Genomic DNA, 20,464 nt, shown 5'->3' with positions numbered 1-20,464 from the left:
ACATACAATGAAAATAAGCCCTTTTTTTACGGTACATCTTTGAAAAAACAACCCCCTCCCTCCAAAATCCTACTCTAATATTTTTGCAAAATCAATGTTTAACACTATCATGTGGCAAAAGAACGAAAACCAAAGTGGAAACTAAACTATTTCTTGAAAGAAAAACTTACTACTAAATTTGAAGATAAATTAAGCTTCTAATTTCGAGTTTACTTCCGTGAAGGGGGCAGGGATATCCAGCAGGCCTCTTTCGCCCCCAATATTGCACAAAATTATCTCTTAGCTCTAAATAAAAATACTTCAAGAAACAAAAATGTAAACAAGAACCCAAAGAAATAAATCATTTGAAGTAACATTTAAGAACAGAACTTTCTGAGGTGAAAAAGATCCAATTTAGCATCTAGATTTTGAGACAAGTGGAATTACAATACCAAACTATGAAGTAGAAATATTTGCCTTGTGGTGGCGAATTGGGCTTGATCTCAGCTTTGTAACACGGTACCCAGATTTCAAACTCGCATGGACCAATAAAATACAGGGTGGGTATGAAGATTTTAGTAGTCAACAAGCGTCGTTAATCCAAAGCACAACAGAAATGTCACCCATACTTATTCTTTGAATGGACCAATTTTTAGGTTTGACTTTTAAATTTCAAACTTTTCAATCTTACATAAAAAACACTAACAATCTTCCACTTATAGAATTTACCGTAACACCTTATAGAAATTACCGTGATATTTACCAACAATCAAATGTCCGTAATGTTTTGTACTTGCTCTTGGAGACACACCTATAAACTTTATTACAAAGACTTTTTTCTACAAACTCTTTAATTTGGTAGCTTGTTTTGCCTGTTTTTTTATATATACACCTACTTTTCATGCTTAAAGTAGCTGAATATATGTTACCAAAGGTCTACTATATCTAGTCTTTTCGGTCTTTGCTTTTTTTTTGCAAAATTTGGGCAAAAATGAGGCTGTTCAACACTATTGCACCGATAATCGATTTGAGGCTGTTTTAGTCAATAATTTTATTCCAAGATTTCCTTAAATTTTTTTGTTTTTTTTTTGTAGAAATAGAGAAAAGATCCTTAGTCACTACTGCAACCGAATCTGAACTCGAGGCCATATTGAGTCTTGTAGCAAACTTGCACTTGAACTTCAAATTTCTGAAAGGTACAAAATTTAGCACCTTAAATTTTTTTAAAGAGTATTATTGGACTGTTATTTTTTCAAACGACATAGTCAACTAATCTCAATACAAATAATACATTTCCCGGTGTAAAACAATTTTACTATCTTTTCCTAACCAAATTGAAATTTATATGTTATCGTCAACGTTAGAAATTGGTAAATGCCGACGTCCACCGATGAATGTCCGAAATACCTTTTTTCTCCTTGGACTTAGTCTGCGCTGCCATTCACCTTTTTCACTTTTATACAAGGTTCTATTGTGACAGGTTAGATTAGGGTTTTTAACCGATTTTTGAAATTTGAAACTAAATATAACCTAAAAAACCAAAACTAATGAAACTATTACTATTAAAGCTTGCATAAGACTGAGAAAGCTGATTCATTAAGCTAATTGAATCCAAGCAGAGAAAAAGGAATTTTAGAAATTTACCAGTGAATGTTGACATTAACCATATTTTGGATATGAAAATTCTGATTGTAACTTCAGATTTGTAGTAAAATTTGAAATTAGGATAACCTCATAAACAACAGAGCTTTTTCTGAGGGCTAAAAACCATAAACTTCGCAAAAAAATAATAATAATAATGAAAAAAAAGAGACGTGACATTTCTCCATCTCAGACTGAACATCTCAACTATACAAGATAGTCGCAAAACCATTCTGAGAATGCTTCGTTTTGCAAATCATACAATTCCTTCCGAATGATGCAATGATTTATTATAATACAAAAACGATTTCCATTCAAACACGATTCCTATTTCCACCCCCCATTCGATTTCCGAGAAATTAATCAAATTGGCAAAATTAAGCTATAAAACTTTTTTTTAAGCTTTCCCTAGGTACCATTCAAATACGCTAGGACATTGAAGACGCAAAATGACGCTATTTTAACCAAATTATACACTTCTTTTATTTTAGTTAAATTGTCCCAAGATAAAATTGATTGTCAACATAATGTCTTTAACTAGAAACAAAACGGATACAGACTGGCGTTACCAAATGACTTCAACCAATTATTTTCACAGCTTAAAGGTAAGCATTAACAATTCTTAGTATCAAAATAAATGCTGGGGAATGCAAATAGAAATAGCAATTAAAATATTATTTGACGATGGCCAGGAAAGTACAATGGAGTAGAACCCAACAGGCAGATTCATTCAACCCCAATAAGTAGATTCATGCTATGCAACAAAAAGAGATAATAACATGAGTCATGAATAATACGACGCTTCTTAAATTGCAGTTTTACAACAGCTAGCTTCGAACTATTGCAACCGGATTACTAAGCTGCGATTACACCCACTGTGTCAGCACAGGACAAGGTAAAAACTGCAGTAATCAGTCCAAATTTCTAAAAACCGGAATAAAGTTAAATATCAAACAACAAAGAGATATATTGTTTATTATGTCAGCATAAAAAGCAGATTCTATCATTACTTTATATTCTTTAATTATTACATCAGCATAAAAACAGATTATAATTTTAATTGTGATAATATAATTAAAATTGGCCTTTTAAATTTTCGGTTTCTTTTTGCAAGGATCGATATTTACTGGTAGAGCATTAGCATACTATTGTGCTTTCAAGTAGATAAAAGATACATTGTCATATAAAAGCGGTGTTTGCTGCCAATTGTAACGCAAAACATCAGTTTTTGCAGAAATAGAGTAAAAATGCCAGGGGATGCAAATTTCAATACAGGCAATATATGTTATGTGATATAATAGATCTGGGTATTTGGAGCCTGGATGGGGATTTGGGGATTTCTCATTACACTGCTTTAATGCTATTGTACCAACAAAGAAATTTCCCCTTTTATTTCCCCTTTATTACTCAATGTTCAGGGGCTCATTTCAAAGGTAGTGTGTTTTATACTCAATCACTAATTTTAAGTTTTGATTGATAACACCAGCATAAAGTGAAATATGGCACCCCAAAAGTGTAATTTGGTTGCCATTTCTAGCTTAGAGAGACTTAGAGGAATGAAAAAGTTAAATATTTCTTTCAACTTTGACAAAGCTGGGAAAAGACCAAAACCTCCTGTCACAAATTCATTTCTTTTTTTTGAATATCTGTACTTAAACTGTACTCTTTGTAAAGTTTAAATCTTACTCTGATAACTCAAAAAGGAATGAAAAGGACTGTGGAGAAAAAAAAAACTCAAACGAGACTGCTGCCAATAGAGAGAAAAGAGATGCAATACTAAAATAACGTGGATATTTTGCCTGTATAAAAACTAGGCATCCTCAGCACACGATAAAAAGAAAAAAACACTAAACTAAAAACAAATAGAACCACACTGATCCACATAGGGAAAAGAAGCTATTAGAGTTACTTCAATGAAAACTTCAAAGCAACCGAGGTAAAATAATGAAAATTGAAACTAATTTAACTATTCTGTTACGAAATAATCCTCTTGTTAGCTAATATTGAAGCACCCCTTTTTTGGTTGTCTAACTTTAATTCCCTTATTGACTGTTGGTTCATCTTTCAATAGACAATCATAAATTGGGTGAATATTTAAATTCTATTTATTGAAAGATCAGCAAACATATGTTTTTTAATTTCTATAGCCTTCCTCACCCATTGAAAAATGGCTATATCATTAGAAATAGCTATAGCCTCATCAAATTGTGTAAAATGCTCAGGATGAAAGAATATATGTTAAGCCAGAGCCGAAACATATGTTTTAGGGGGCTTTTTTAATTGTAGGGCTTTTTCTATTGACTTGCAATGCTAAATAAATCTTTCAATAAATTGTTGGTAAGTTCTACCAATATAAAACTTCCCACAAGAACAAGGAATTTTATAAACCAAACTAACTAAAGGTTTGACAAAGGCACTGGGACAGTCCCAGTTCCTTTTACATTCTCTATTTAAAGAGAGAAAAAGGTAATGCTGTAAAATTTGTGAACCTCTAAAAAAAACTTCAAGGAAAGTTAATAGAGCAAATTACGATGAAATATAACTGGAATTATATAAAATCTTATCACTAATTTCTGAAAAGCTATTGAAAATCTAAAAAAAAGAAAAAATTTGATTAAATGCTACAATGTTGAACACAGCTTATAAATGTTACTTCATATCGAAAATAAATTTTGTTTTATAAGAATTAAATTAAATTTGGGAAATTCCTGAATTTTCATTATCGAAAAATAAGGTATCCAGGGCACAAAGGTTTGAATTTAAATAAAAATTTTCTCAAAATGAATTCAAAGCTGGCTTGCTGGCTTGCTATGCATTTTTTTTCCGACTTCTTAGTACCAATTGGTTTAGTGTTTTGTTAATTAATTTTATCAGCTTCTTGATATACCTATTTGTGATTATTCTTTGAATAAAGGTTTTGACAAAAGCACTGGGAGAGAAAAGCTGGCCTATATTTTACTTTATATGCCTTTTCTTTTCAATTCTGTATTTTTGACTTGAGGCTCTAAAAACCTCATTAAATTTGCTTTTGATTTTCGTATTGAAGCTTGCAGTATTGCCGCAATAAACTTAAATTAAACCCAGTGAAATTCTTGAAACCGCGTAAGTGTGAACCCTGGAAGCCCTGGATAACTATTGAATTTCTTAAAGTGTCAGATTTGAGAAATGAAGCGTATGTGGAATATTTAAATAGTGAATGTGCAATGAAACTGGAAGAATTCAAAATAATACGCAACAAAGAAAACTCGATGAGAAGAAAGGCTCAAAAAGAACACTTTACCAACCATTTGAGTTTAAATAAGGATAATACTAAAAGAATTTGGAAAGCTATTAATGACCTATTGGGAAAAAATAACAAAGCTCCTCCTAATTCGCTACTGATTCAAGGTGAGCTTGTTAATGATGAAATAAGTATCACGACTAAATTTGCTGAGTTTTTTTCAAGTGTTGGGAAAAATGTACAGGCGCAAGGGTTGGTGAACTTTAATAATGATTTAATGAAATATGAATTTGTGGATGATAAAGGAATCGGAAATGAAATTGAATTTCAGCCTTATACTGGAGATGAAATTCTAAAGGTTGTGAAAACAATCAAATCAAATTCAGCAGGGATAGATGGCTTTAATCTGAAAACTTTTAAGTCAGTGATGTGTTATTTGATGCCATGTCTAGTCCATATAATCAATCTTTCCCTCCAAACCGGTATATTCCCTCATGCGCTTAAAAGGGCAAAAATAATCCCCCTTCACAAATGTGGTCTAAGCAAGAAATTGAAAATTATAGACCCATATCGATCCTACCCTTGTTTTCGAAAATATTTGAAAAAATTGTGCATAAAAAGCTTTATGATCATCATACGAAAACGGGGATGTTAAGTGAAAACCAATTTAGACTTAGGAAAGGCCGCTCTACGTAGGACGCCGTGCATTCCCTCTGTGATATTGTAAATAAATGCTTTGAAAGGGGTGAAATCCCTTTGACGGTTTTTATCGATTTTAGAAAAGCATTCAACACAGTGGATTTTATTATACTACTCAAACGTCTACAATCCCTTGGAGTTCGTGGTAACTATTTAAAGTGTTTTAATAGTTTCTTAAGCAGTAGATCTATTCAGGTTCTTTTAAATGATGTGTTTTCTTCTCCTTTTCAAGTGAGGTGTGCTCTACCTCAGGGGTCTGTTTTGGGACCACTTCTGTACCTTGTGTATGTTGATTCAATGCGTTTCTACTTACCTGAGTGTTGTATTACGACTTTTGTGGATGATACAGCTTTAACTGTGTCTAGTCAATTGGTCGATGATTTGTTGTTGAACGTAAATAGGGTATTAAAGGCATTTTTGTATTTACAAGTTTGAGCCTTTTGTCAGTGAACGTTAATAAAACTAATTTTATGATTTATAGGAGAGTTGGTAAGCCTCCATGTGTTGATTAAAATATATTTTTAACGGTAGGTCTTTGTCACAGGTGCATGAAGTGCGTTATTTGGGGTTCCTGCTTGATAGTAATCTATTTTGGATGAACCATAGTGATCTTGTTGCAGCTAAAGTTGCTAGAGGTATGGGAATTTTGAGTCGATTAAAGCATGTTTTACCATTATCAGTTCTTTTATTATTATATCAAACCATTGTTGCGCCTTATATTTCTTATGGTTGTGTCCTTTGGTCTAGTAATTTCTATGCAAATTTTAAAAGAGTGCAGATCCTACAAAATAAAACAGTACGTCTTCTTGGTAATTATGTAGAAAATGTGAATGATACCGCGTCATGTTTTAAGAAATTAAAAGTGCTTAACATTGGTCAGATTCAAGATTATCAAGCTGCTGTTTTTGCGTATCGATGTTGCAATGATGTATGTCCTCTAGTTTTTACCAGTTTCTTTCGAGTAAATCGTTCACTCCATGGGTATGAGACTAGAGAGGCAGATAATTTGATTGTTGAGTACCGAGACACCCCACGTGCAGCTTTCGGAATTAGGTATTTAGTTCCAGCTATTTGGAATGATATCCCAGCTGGCATTAGGGAGGCAGAACATATTGGGTCGTTTAAAGTAAAATTAAAAAAAAACATTTATTGGGAGTGGGGAGATAATTTTTTTATTATTATTCTTATTATTGTTAGCCTTTATTTATGTATATTCAGGTGTTAAGGGGTTATTTGATTGAGAATGTTTTTGTCCTTCTTTAATTTTTTTTTATTGAATTAGGTTGAGTATCAGAAGATTACGCCGTCCAACATCAGGCTGTTTGAACCTTCCCCCAGGTGGTTTTATGTATTTATAGTTTTCGTAATTTAGTAGTTAATAAAGAGAGAGTTCATTCATTATTTTTTTTAATTATTTAAAAAATGTATCTCAAGAAACCCTTAATTGGGCATTTTAATAGGTCCTTCTTCCGTTGCTGATTAACATATATCTTATTTTACTGATAATTCTGATTAGTTTCCAAATTATATTCTATTTCATTCATAAATGATATTGAGAGATCTTGAAATTTGTAAATGAAAAGCAAAAAAACACGACTTAAATCTATTTTCACCTGCGTTTCCTGTGCGAGATTTTGATTTTTTGTTTGTACGCATTTCGATGAATTTAACATTTCAAGGTAAAACGACAGTGTTGCAATTGAATGAAGGACTGCTTTATTGTAACTCCATAAAGAAACAAGTAAATAAATGTAAATATTTCGAATCATCTTACAGGAGGATAAAACTCCTAGAAAAGTAATGCTTTTGTGAGGAATTACATTAAAAAAAAAGATGGTAATCTACTCAATACGATATATGCTTAATCTTTCGAAAAGGGTTCCTTTTTGGCTGATTCATTAAAGAAAGAACTCCAATTGCAACTATCGTCATCATATAGTCTTATTACAACGACATTTTGGGTTGCAAGGACTTTTTTGTCAAAACTTTTTTTTATTTTATATAATGTGTTTTTTTAATGACAAAAAGCACGTAGATGTGGTAATTTCTTTTAAAATGACTGCTTCATTAGCTCTCCATGATTTCCTTGTGCCTCGCTAGCAGTCACATAAAAGAAAACGGAAAAAGGGGGACACGTCAGAGCCACCCATACAAAAAAATGATTGTTCTTGTTGTTCACGCCACGGAACTGTGTTTCGTGTACAAGGTTTTTGACCCTGGTGACTCAAACAGTGAAATTTATTTCACTGTTTTCGAAAGAAACTGTTTATTTATTACAAAGTGGGAACACTTTTTAATAAATCGTAGGCCTATTGTGATCTTTACTTATTATTTTTTTTTATGTAATTCCTCGTAGACACATTACTTTTATAGGATTTGTATAGTCCTGTAACGCGATCAGCAATATTTATATTTATTTCACTTGCCAGTGTAGGAGCAAGTATAGAAACGTAACTGTATTATACTCCAAAATGTATTTTCTTGACCCATACTGCCTTGCTAACATTGCCTCCAAAAGATGGCTCCATTAATACAAAATTAGAGAGGGTGTATTCATTGAATGAGACTAAATTTGTCACAGGAGTAAAAAGAAATATCCTCCCATCTTGCTGGTTGGGCTCAAAGAAATTTCGACATATAAAAAAGGACTAAGACTCTTTAAACCTCTAAAACAGAGTTTTCTGTTTATTCTGTAGTTATGGAGGGAAGAATATGCCTCTTTAATTCTTTAATTATTACATCAGCATAAAAACAGATTATAATTTTAATTGTGATAATATAATTAAAATTGGCCTTTTAAATTTTCGGTTTCTTTTTGCAAGGATCGATATTTACTGGTAGAGCATTAGCATACTATTGTGCTTTCAAGTAGATAAAAGATACATTGTCATATAAAAGCGGTGTTTGCTGCCAATTGTAACGCAAAACATCAGTTTATGCAGAAATAGAGTAAAAATGCCAGGGGATGCAAATTTCAATACAGCCAATATATGTTATGTGATATAATAGATCTGGGTATTTGGAGCCTGGATGGGGATTTGGGGATTTCTCATTACACTGCTTTAATGCTATTGTACCAACAAAGAAATTTCCCCTTTTATTTCCCCTTTATTACTCAATGTTCAGGGGCTCATTTCAAAGGTAGTGTGTTTTATACTCAATCACTAATTTTAAGTTTTGATTGATAACACCAGCATAAAGTGAAATATGGCACCCCAAAAGTGTAATTTGGTTGCCATTTCTAGCTTAGAGAGACTTAGAGGAATGAAAAAGTTAAATATTTCTTTCAACTTTGACAAAGCTGGGAAAAGACCAAAACCTCCTGTCACAAATTCATTTCTTTTTTTTGAATATCTGTACTTAAACTGTACTCTTTGTAAAGTTTAAATCTTACTCTGATAACTCAAAAAGGAATGAAAAGGACTGTGGAGAAAAAAAAAACTCAAACGAGACTGCTGCCAATAGAGAGAAAAGAGATGCAATACTAAAATAACGTGGATATTTTGCCTGTATAAAAACTAGGCATCCTCAGCAAACGATAAAAAGAAAAAAACACTAAACTAAAAACAAATAGAACCACACTGATCCACATAGGGAAAAGAAGCTATTAGAGTTACTTCAATGAAAACTTCAAAGCAACCGAGGTAAAATAATGAAAATTGAAACTAATTTAACTATTCTGTTACGAAATAATCCTCTTGTTAGCTAATATTGAAGCACCCCTTTTTTGGTTGTCTAACTTTAATTCCCTTATTGACTGTTGGTTCATCTTTCAATAGACAATCATAAATTGGGTGAATATTTAAATTCTATTTATTGAAAGATCAGCAAACATATGTTTTTTAATTTCTATAGCCTTCCTCACCCATTGAAAAATGGCTATATCATTAGAAATAGCTATAGCCTCATCAAATTGTGTAAAATGCTCAGGATGAAAGAATATATGTTAAGCCAGAGCCGAAACATATGTTTTAGGGGGCTTTTTTAATTGTAGGGCTTTTTCTATTGACTTGCAATGCTAAATAAATCTTTCAATAAATTGTTGGTAAGTTCTACCAATATAAAACTTCCCACAAGAACAAGGAATTTTATAAACCAAACTAACTAAATCTCCCCAGGTTAAATCCTTCCCAGAATTAAGGAAAATACCTAATGGTCTCACTGATTGGAAACAAGCATCAATGTAATGTTTACGCAAAATTCGTTTAAGCATCGCTATCAAAAATAAGTACAAAGGCAAAGAAATGAAACTTTTTGGCATATTTAATTCTGTACACTGAGTTTTATCTCTCTTTGTTGTTTGTTATTTGTCCCATAAGCAAAAAACTAAATTATACGAGTGATGGTTACAAGTCCCCTCACCTATAAAATTCACTACACTTACTACGGCTTCATATAATAAAATGAGATGTATACTATGAAATGGGAAATTAAAAAATACAAAATAATAAAAAATTAAAGCCGAGAGATCAGCTTGTTTGCATTGAATCGCTTCTATAAAATAGAAAAAACAACAACAAAGAAGCAGTCATCAGCACATTCCACACTGTGTAGAAGAAATTATAGTCATAAGATAAAGAATCTGATTTTAAAAGCATTTTATGCAATCACATTTCAACATGTTACTTTCTCCAGTCCACTACACATATTTATATAAATAGAAAGGTCACTTTGTAAGGAAGACTGAAAAAAGAAGATGAATCCAATTCTGTGATATAGTTCAGTAAAACTGCACCAACAATACCAGCCAAAAAATAATTGGAAAACCCCGTGAACAGAGAAAGAAGAAATAAACTTATGTAAGTTTTGGTGGCAAATGAACAAAGAAACTTAGAAAAAAAATACATCAAGTGGGATTCGATTACAGTTACAAAGGCAATCTTAGCCGACTTGCTTACAATCTCAGTCAAAAGCAAAGAATGAGAGGTGGAAATAGTAGCATGGGATGGGAAGCATAGAGTTTAATTAAAAATTCGAGTAATATTCTCTGAAGACTGCAAACTTACAATTTAAATATTTTAGCAAAGTTAAAGTCACTTAATTGTAATAAACCACAAAAAATTACTTTCTTCCAAAAAAAATAATCTGTAGCTTAAAAGGCAGAACCTCACGTTTCTGCTTTCAGGCTGGGGAAAACATTTTCAAATAGTATTTTTAAATGTGTTTCTTCTAAGAATGGCGATCGTCATGGCTCATACATCTCTGGTTGCCCAACCATATAATAGTACATAATTCCCAAGTTTAGTTTCATAAACTTTCTGCATACAAAAGCAATCTTCCAAGATCCTTATTTAATAGCTATATAGCCCAACTAAGCTGTTAAATGTGATGTTGAGTCATTACTTTTTCCAATTTTATAAGTTTTTGACATATGAAAGCGACCTTCTGATATCTTTACACAATATCAAATTCATGCCGTTACGCTACCATGACTCGATACTGATTCGTTAATTTGTCAACTTCATAAAATCTAGCAAAGTAAAAGGGTTTTACAAGATCTTTAGATGATAGTAGTATTCTCACACCAAGCTATAATTATTGAAAGGCTTTTACCGTTTTTGTGTTAAGCAACGGAAAAGATCATGAATCTTTGATTGTTAAAAATTACAGTTAAATCGACAATCTACTTTGTTCTTTTTATATAAATAGAAGTTGCAAAATAGATTTTCAAATTTCATTCCATTAGAAACTCAATTGGAACTCTCACGAAGTTATTTGAAATATTTTGAATACAAACTTTGCTGGCTTTAGATAATTTATTGTGAGTTCCGACTCCTTATAGGATTTGATATGAAGTTTCTTTGGTTTATGTTATATTTCGTTAAAAAAAATTCTTTATTCATATATTTTTTTCTGGAGTTCCGGACTGCAATATGGCTTAGAAACAAATGTTAACAACTTTGCCATGCAATAATATATTTTTTGAAGTGTTTGTAATCTTTATCAAAATTTTAATCAGCCCTATTAATCCTTGTACCAGAAATCTAAATCAACATTCACAATAGGTAAAATCATAAACTAATCAGCATATATAAATCAGACACATTGAAAATCATGTAAAGGATAAGAAAACGTCAAATCTTCTTGGCATCATTAAAGTAACTAAAAAACCCAGCTATCTATACAAATAAGTCAAAATAACTGTAGACGATAGGCCCATCAATTTCTTTAAAATCGGATGAAACAACTAAAAAAATTAGCGAGACACACAAAAACAACAAATTAACAACAAACAATTTAAATGCACTGGCCTAGAATTTATGGTTCAATAGATATATGGCCATCTAAAATTTTTATTGCGTCTGCGGCATTGCGTCTTGCGTTTCTTGCGGCATCTTCGATTTCTTTAATGTTGTCGAGAAAAACGACACGTAGGTTTTCAATTAAAATGGATACGGAACGAGTGCTTTTAAGCGCTTCGTCAATTCGGGATAGCACGAGATGCGTGGCTTTCTCATGTTTTTGTGACTCTTCATATAAACACTATAAAGAAAAACATTAATAATTATAGGCATTAGCATTCATTTCTCGAAAATCCGTTCCTGAAGTGCGAGCACTTACTAAGTGACCAATTTTGGAGAAAGAGGGGAGGGGTATGTGTAAAAACCACGAACATAATAGAGCAGGGTCAAGAAGCATTGACAACTATTCAAAGAAGTGTCTTTTAGAGAGAAAGAGGCATTCCGCAAGAGTTTGCTCCTGGGCAAATACCCTTTTTAATTTATACTACTTGCCTTGTTAATAGGGTTAAATGTTCAGAATCTATAATTTGTTTTCGTTTTTCCGAACCAGCATCTAAGACTAAGTGTGAAGAGAAGGCGTCTTATCCGGAAGCACTTATTGCTTCCACGATGACAGTACTCTTGGCACTGCCGGTAAAATAGTCTGATTTGGTTCAGAGATAAAAGCCCTTTTTGAAAGAGCCCTTTTTGAATTAGCTCTGTTAAACTTTTGGAAAGTGACTCTTTTTCATTTTCTCAAGATTATCAAAGGCCTGTCCTGACTTAAATGAAATACATTTATTAAGAGTTTCTTTTAAGCCGAGCTTAAAAAATCTTATGCTCGATTCCTATGAATCTTACTTGATTGAAATCTTTCTTGGACAAGTAATATTGACCTGATCAAGATGAAAGTCTTTAGTAATCTCGGAATCCCTACAATCACAAAAAGTATATTTCGAGGGTTGGTTCTTAGAATCCGTTTTTACAGCCTATTTCAGTCTTATTTTTCTTGTTGTTCTGTTATTTGGATGTTCAGTTTTCCCGCTTCACAAAAGCCACTTTTAAAACTTGGTGATATAGCACATACTATTATCCAGGAAACTAACCGTTGTTCATTTAAATTCTTACTTGATTTGAAATTCCTATATTATCTGCCCATTTATATCTTTCACTTTTCCACATTTGCTTGGCTATCTTCTTGCTTCTATGTGTAATAAAATATACTTTATTTTTATAATCTTAATATCATCTCATCACCTCCAATACGTAACAGATTTCTCACGCTCCATCATTTCAGTCTGACTTCAATCTCACGAGATCTTCTAATATAATTTGAAGAATGTATTGTAAATAATTTCTTAGAACACCCTGCCATTACTTTTCAAAAATTTAAACAAAAGAAAATATAGAAAAATGGATTTGAGTAAACCCATTCAGAAAATTGAGAAATATATAATTGGGGCCCGTGTCTCCTTTTTTATCAGATAAATATCCTTTCTCTTATGCATAGATTAACCAACAATATAATTTTATTTGCAAGTTAGCCTATAGGTTAGCCTTTTTTCACTGTAATTTTGCAAAAAGGAAGGAATTTGTTTGTATTGAGGTTCGATTTTTATCCGGCTGAAGTTCGATTTTTGTCTTGCTAAGTCTTGTCACTGAAGTATAATTTATGCATAAAACAAGTTTTATTTTGAATCTCAATACATTTTATTGGCCAACCAAATTACGTGATGGCGAAGGCGGTGACCTTACCTCTCGCCTTTATAAATATTTTTGAGTTTGTTCCTGTTTATACTTGAGATCATGATTTTGGAATCGACATTGGTAATAAAAGTGAGCTATTTTCCAAAACCTACTTAGATTATATTCCCCAAGCCATGAAGTGGTTAGAAAAAAACTATTAACATTTATCTTCATTATCTTATCGAAAAGAGGACCCTTCCCCATCTGAGGATATATTAATTAGTGGTGACACAGTTCGTGCCACCATAGGAAAAATAGTGCGGCGCTTACTCCCCCCGCAAATAGTACACTTGTTGCACACACACTGGTTATAATATAGGTGAAGAGTCCATGTGACCGCTTGAACCATAATACCATATCCTAGCGTAGGCAAGTAGTGGCCCTTGTGGCACTCGGGACGTGAAGCCGAAATATTCAGATTTTCTAATTATAAAAAGTTTGTTATTATTCTTTGTTCACTGGTGTTTAAAATATTACATCCGTTTTTCTTCTTTTAATTAGCTTGAGTTAGAAAATTTTATCTTAAACACACTCCCAGGGTTCGCATAAGGCTGCAACTCGTTCGATGTTTTCAAAAGAATGCCAAAGAATTTCTAGTTAATATTTGAGTTGTTCTTCAGGGGGTCCCTGGAGTCCATGTCTCCGGTTTGGGTTTGGAGTTTTTTTTTTAGCACGAGTTATTTCATTTTTATTGATGATTTGCTTTACAACCATGCGTGACTCCTCTGCCTAGCTTTTGGGAATTTTTGAGGTGGGAGATTGAATTTTGCTTTTCGGGTTTCCCCATAGTTTTTTGTTAGTATATTCATCTATTTCATTTTCTCCTTTGTTCCTTTCTGGCCATGGACCTACACCGGGATGACAATTTTAAGTTGTTGTTTTTTTTTCTGTAAGTTTATTGTTGAATAAATTAACTCTGAAGTCATTTAATTTTTTTTGCTTATGCTCATAAATATATGACTCACTTGTCCCAAAGAAACACGAAAGATAGATATCTTCTAATTGCTGTTTTTAATACGGCTATGTTCTATAGACTAACTCGAAGTTGACTATTTTATAATCCAAATAGGGTTGAAAATAGACCCTCTTCGCATTAACACAGCTACAGGTAGGATTTAGTTCCCCAATTTGTTTTCTATGGACAATGAAAAAAAAAAGAATTTTTACAATATCGACTGCATGTAAAATCTAATTTGGATAGCCGAAAGCTCAAGATTTCAATACATGGCTCTATTACAGGAGGATACAGGCAAGGAAGGCAAGCTAGACAATTGTGCAAAAAGTTTTTTTCTAAATTATTCTAAGAAAAAAGGAATTAATAAACATAATACGATATAAATAGATAATACTTAGTGAACGGAAATAAGATAAATGAAAACATGTTTCTCCTTTGGAATATCCTGCTACGATTATGCTGTTCGACCCTTTGTATAATATAAACCTCTAATGGAATTAATACACTTTACATAACCATATCTACATGCTTTTGATTATGCTGAAAATACTATTATGATCTTCATATGCAAGATGATGTTAATAACTTTTGCTATTACATTGTTGTACATTTTATAATAACACAATCTGCTAGTGTTATAAAAAAATGAGGTTTATCATAAGAAATTGATTATTTTGAAAAAAAATTAATTACAAAAGGAACTAGATGTGGCAATTTCCTTTATAATGAGCTATTAAAAGCTCTTTACGATGTTCCAGTGCTCACTATCTGAGGAAAAAAAGAAAATAAAAAGTTTCCTTATATGCAGAATATCTAGGTTGCAGCATCTTTTCTTGATTTTCAAGGTAATATATCTTCCTGGTTGTTCAAGCCAAGAGATGGTAATTTTCTTATATAGGGGTTCTGGACAAGGCGGTTCTAGTAGTGTACTTCTTGTTGTGATTTGATACTATTATTAGGAATTATGGGCTATTGTATTTCTTAGTATTGAACGTGATCGTTTCTTACTATGTTGCAAGCTACCGCTGCAACCCGGATTCCTCCTTTTGATTTTGGACTTTTTATCAGATCTTGACAATAGCCTTTAAATAAAGCATTTACTTACCAATAAAACAATTAATTAGCCAAAAATGATATTGGCTTTCAAACAATGAAACTTATCGAAGGACTGAAAAAAAAAATTTCCATCTAAAACACCACGCTTGATCGAAAATGATTATAATTTTATTTTTGAAAAAACCTAATTAAAGATTAATGATGGTCAATCCTGAGAAATTTCATTTAAGACTTTCAAAAGCAATACTAATCAGATCTATAATCAACGGTGGACGGGAAGTATGCAATGAACTTGTAGGTCAGGATAGCCTAACAATTATAAAGTAAAATGGCTTTAAAACAAACATTCGGGTTTCAATATCATTCATTTTCACCTCAGTTGAAATTTTTTCGGTCATCCAATTATGTTTTATTCCGATGTCATCAAATAGCTCTTTGTCTTAGAAGGGCAGAAAGTTTTTGTTTGGCAACAACTGATGCAAGTTCCAAGTTTTTGATGGCAAAACCTGCTCCAGTGGGATTTGTTTTTCTTTCTTTTTCTTATTGTCAAGAAAAGTTATCTCTCCTGTTTTTATTCGTCTTAAGTTTGGTTTGGTTAATTATCCTAAATTCTGTTCCTCTTAGATTTTATTTATTTATTGAGTACAGCAGTTTTCCACTTAAAAAACAATTTGACTTTATTTAGGCATATCTTTGATTTAATTTTGACATATTCTTTGAAAAATTTCTTTTGTGGAAAGTATTTTTTGTAATAAATCTCTCTTCGTTTTTAATTGACATAGTCTTTACCATTGGTTAATAACACAATGTTTTAAATCTTATTGGCATTTCTCTTTAAAAACCGGATTTTGGCTTACTATTTGTATATTGTACAAAATTTTCAACAATTTTTGATAACATAAGCCCTTTTGAAAATCAAGATACAATCAGTATATTTTGATTTAGTTTTACACCTTCTCAAATTTCCCTTAAATATAAAACTTGATAGCCCGTTCTTTTTCTAAGACATTGCATCGAAGCTGTTTAGACAACCTGGATACACCCACAGCTTCTTTATTTAGTTGAATAGTAAGAGCAGAAACAGTAATTGTAGAAGCCCTGAGAGTTTCAACTTACCCCAGCCGTTTCTGAAATATCCTAGGACGTCTTATTGACAGCCAGCATGCCCACAGTGGCTTGTAATTTAGTTTTGAAGCGCCATAAGCTTTCCCTGAAAGTTTTTACCTTATACACTATCCCAGTCTTGAAATATTTTGCCTGGATAATTTGATAATCAAGCATACATTTACAACCTGGAAGCACAAACTATTTTGATTTTGTTCAATAAGAGTAGTAATAGTATCAGTAGTTGTACAAGCAGTAGCAACGGTAATAGCACTGTTGACAACCCGCACAAGGCATTGCTGGAATATTGCTAATATATCCCTTGCAGAGCCCTCCAGGTGCATGGTGCGTCTTGATTCAGTTCAAAACCACCCTTGCCTTTTTCTGAAGAATTCATTAATATTCTTGGCATTAAAAATAGTCTTAGTCATAGCAGTAGAAGGAATAGTAGGAGCTTTTGGAGTGGTATAAGTGATAGTAGTAGTAGTACTAGTAATAGTAGCAGCAATACTTTTCACATTATCTTTTTAGTTTAGTTCAATACCCCCTCCCTCTGTCCTGATAGTTTAAACTTAGTACTTTAATCTGTTTCTAAGATATTGCTGATATGCCCTTTTGATACCCTATAAGCACACAGTGGGTTTTGATTTAGCCCGAATTCCCCTTCAACAGAATCTGAAAGTTCAACATTAGCTCAACAACAGCCGTAGCAGTAACACTACTAGTAGCATGCATATCGTGCACTTTTATTAGTTACTTCTCAATATGCCCAGAATGTTTCAACTTAATTTTCCAGGCCATTACTAGAATACTCCTGATACGCCCTTTTAAAAGCTGCATATAGAGAGAGTGTTTTGATTTAGTTCAGCATCCAACTAAGCATTCCCTGGAAGTTTCACCTTCATAAAACCAGCCTCAATAGCAGTAGTCCTAGCAGTAATAGTAGTAGCAGTAGCAGCAGTATTAACGTGGTTCTAGTATGCTTTATTTAGTTTAACCTCCCCTAGAAACATTCTTTGGAAGCTTCACCTTAATACCTTGCTTCACTAGTGGCATTAGCAGCAACATACATATTGCATTTTTCTTAACATTCCACTTGGTATACGGTGTAAGTTTCAACTTAATACCCGAAACAGTTCCTGGAACATTGCTGATACATGCTTTTCAATAGTAGTAATGGTAATAATAGTATTGGCAGTAGTAGCATCAATAGTAGTAGTATTAGTAAGCACATAATGCCTTTTGATGAGTTTAACATCACTCTCATCGTGCCCTGGAAGTTCCAACTTACTATTCGAAGCCGTTCCTAAGATACTGCTGATGCGCCTTTTGACTGACATAGTCAGTTTTAAATTAGTTAACTTCGTCCTAAGAATTTCCTGAGAGTTTCGCCTTTAAACCCTTAGCCTTAGTAATAGAAACAATAGAAGCAGTAGTCGTAGTGATACCAGTGTGCATGTATTGCCTTTTCGTTAACGAATCATTCCTTGAAAGTTCCAACTTAATACCATTAGCCATTCATCAGATGCGCCCATTTGACAACCTGCATCCACAAAAACTTTTTCTGATTTCGTTCAACTTTCTGCTCAACATGTTCGGAAAATTTCACCTTCATACCCTTAGCTTTGGTAGCAGCAGGAGTAATAATAGTTGTGGCGAGAGTGGTAGTATTTGTAAAGGTATTAGCAGTAGTATTGACATTAGCAGCAGTAGTAATTTGTACATGTTGCATTTGGTCAGTTGTGCATCCCCTCATCATGCCCTGGAAATTTCAACTTAATGCGCTAAGCCGTTCCTAAGATTTTGGTGATGTGCCCTTTTGAGAACTAGATGTAATTAATATGCTTCGATTTAGTTCAACTTCCCCCTCAGCATTTCCTGAGCTTTGCTCTTAATATCCTTAGCCTTAGCAGTAATCACAATAGCAATAGTAAAATACAACAATATTTTATATTGATCCAAACTATAATTGTTCGTTATGATACTCAAGGTTAGAATTTTCCATGAAAATGTAATATACTTGCCTAAGAAAATGCAGAATAAATTAGGACTAAATTACCTGAAAATTTTCCAAAATTTCTAATTCTGTGCTTAAATCCTTAACTTTTTCATCCTTGGTCTTCAGTTCTGTTTCCAAAGAATCACATTTTAATCGCAATGTTCTTATCTCCTTACTAAGTTCATCGCTGTTTATGTCATCTCCTGAAACAACACAGTTACATGTTATATATCATTTGAGACAAGTATTAGTTGATAATTCAACGGGTGGGGATGGTGGAATAAGACTAAAGGACAATAGTTTTCATAGCTTTTGTTTTTATTTGTATCTTTTCGTTCTACAGGCAGTATTTTGTGTTAGTGCTTTGAATAAAAACAAGCCTATCAAATAAGTGTGTGAATCACCGTCATTGTTACCTTACAAAATGAATTTAAAGATGATAGTTTTCCAAGATTGGGAAAATGACAGGTTTGGGGGCGGCAGTTCTTTGACTATTAGAAATACTATTAAAATCACTTTTGACTACTAAAAAAGGGCAACAAAACCAGAAATTTTTAATCAAATGATCCCCTTTTGACGTTTTTACAACAACTCCATCTATACGAAGTGCCCATACCATCACAATTGTCAGTAAATATATAATAATTAACATTTTTTTACCACCTTCGAAACTATATAGCTTCAAAATTCTCATTATGAATCTATAAATAAGAAAATAAAAAAAGCAAATTCGAATTTTGCAAGTAATTAAACAGTTCTTGGTTACGAGCTGTAGTAAGAAGCGACCCGACTCAATAGTAACCAAAACTCTAAAAAACGGAATTTTGATACCAATAGTTACATCAATGTAACGATTTTACTTGATCAGCTTTCTGGTGTGGGGACTTTCTCTAAAAAACGGATTTGTGTTTTGGGAGACTTTAATTGTAATATGTTAAATTTTGGATCAAATGACGAATTTCACCATCTTTTTGATGTATTTTCTTCTTCTGGGCTACTTCCTTTAATTTTTTTTCCTTCTCGTGTTGACCCTTCAAGAAATTCTGCCACTTTAATAGATAATATGTTAACTTCTCATTCTCCTAATTTGAAGTTCTCTTGTGGTCTTGTTTTCACTAATTTTTCTGATCACTTCCATATTTATCTATCCCTATATGTACTAAATCAGAGATTACTGTGGATGAAAAAGGCGAGTCTTCTTTTAGAACTTTTACAGATAAAGAAATTTCTAATTTAATACATAGTCTTCAGAGTAATGATTGGTTTAGTGTTCTTGAAGCTAATGATGCTGATTTTGCAACTAGATTATCTTTGTGTCGTATGAGAACTCTGTTGGATAAGCTTTTTTCTCTTAGAAAGAGGCCAAGGAATTTTACGCCTAAATGCCCATGGATCTCTAAAGGTCTGATCAATGCAACCCATATGAAGGCGTCTTTGTTCAAGGCTGCATGTAAAAGTAAGACACGGGAAGATCTTCTGAAATATAAACATTACAAAAATGTGCTCACTTTTTCAGCTCGCTTAGCAAAAAAGCTGTATTTTTCGCGTCGAATTAATGAGTGTAAAGGGAACTTGCGCAAGGTTTGGATTGTAATTAATGAAGCTCTCTCCCGTAAGAAACTCAAACAATCTTTCCCATCTCTTAATAGGAAAGGTGATGGATCTGTTGTGGACGAAAAATCCTTAGCAAGTGCCTTCAATTCACACTTCCCTCAGTTCTCATTCCACCCCCGATTAGAGTAAGTTGTTTTCCTGTGACAGAGAAGTCTTTTTTCCTTTCCCCATGTAGTACTACTGAGATTTCTAATATTATTTTCAACTTCCAAGCAGTTGTTCAGTTGATA

At 32.8% G+C, this 20,464-nt stretch overlaps 1 protein-coding gene across 1 annotated transcript in view; it reads right to left on the bottom strand.

The window, feature by feature from the left end:
- Positions 1-9,334: 9,334 nt before the first annotated feature.
- LOC136024987 (uncharacterized) overlaps positions 9,335-20,464 on the bottom strand; it is a 154,568-nt gene continuing 143,438 nt past the window's right edge. Inside the window, exons 13-14 of the mRNA XM_065700598.1 lie at positions 18,681-18,823; positions 9,335-12,022 (exon numbers count right to left, since the gene is read on the bottom strand). Of these exons, the coding sequence (XP_065556670.1) occupies positions 11,798-12,022; positions 18,681-18,823 (368 nt within the window). The 3' untranslated portion in view covers positions 9,335-11,797. The remainder of the gene's footprint in view (positions 12,023-18,680; positions 18,824-20,464) is intronic.

Source organism: Artemia franciscana, chromosome 3 (assembly GCF_032884065.1).
Source record: "Artemia franciscana chromosome 3, ASM3288406v1, whole genome shotgun sequence".
In the NCBI taxonomy this organism is placed as follows: domain Eukaryota; kingdom Metazoa; phylum Arthropoda; class Branchiopoda; order Anostraca; family Artemiidae; genus Artemia; species Artemia franciscana.
This window is presented reverse-complemented; position numbering and strand designations above follow the sequence as displayed.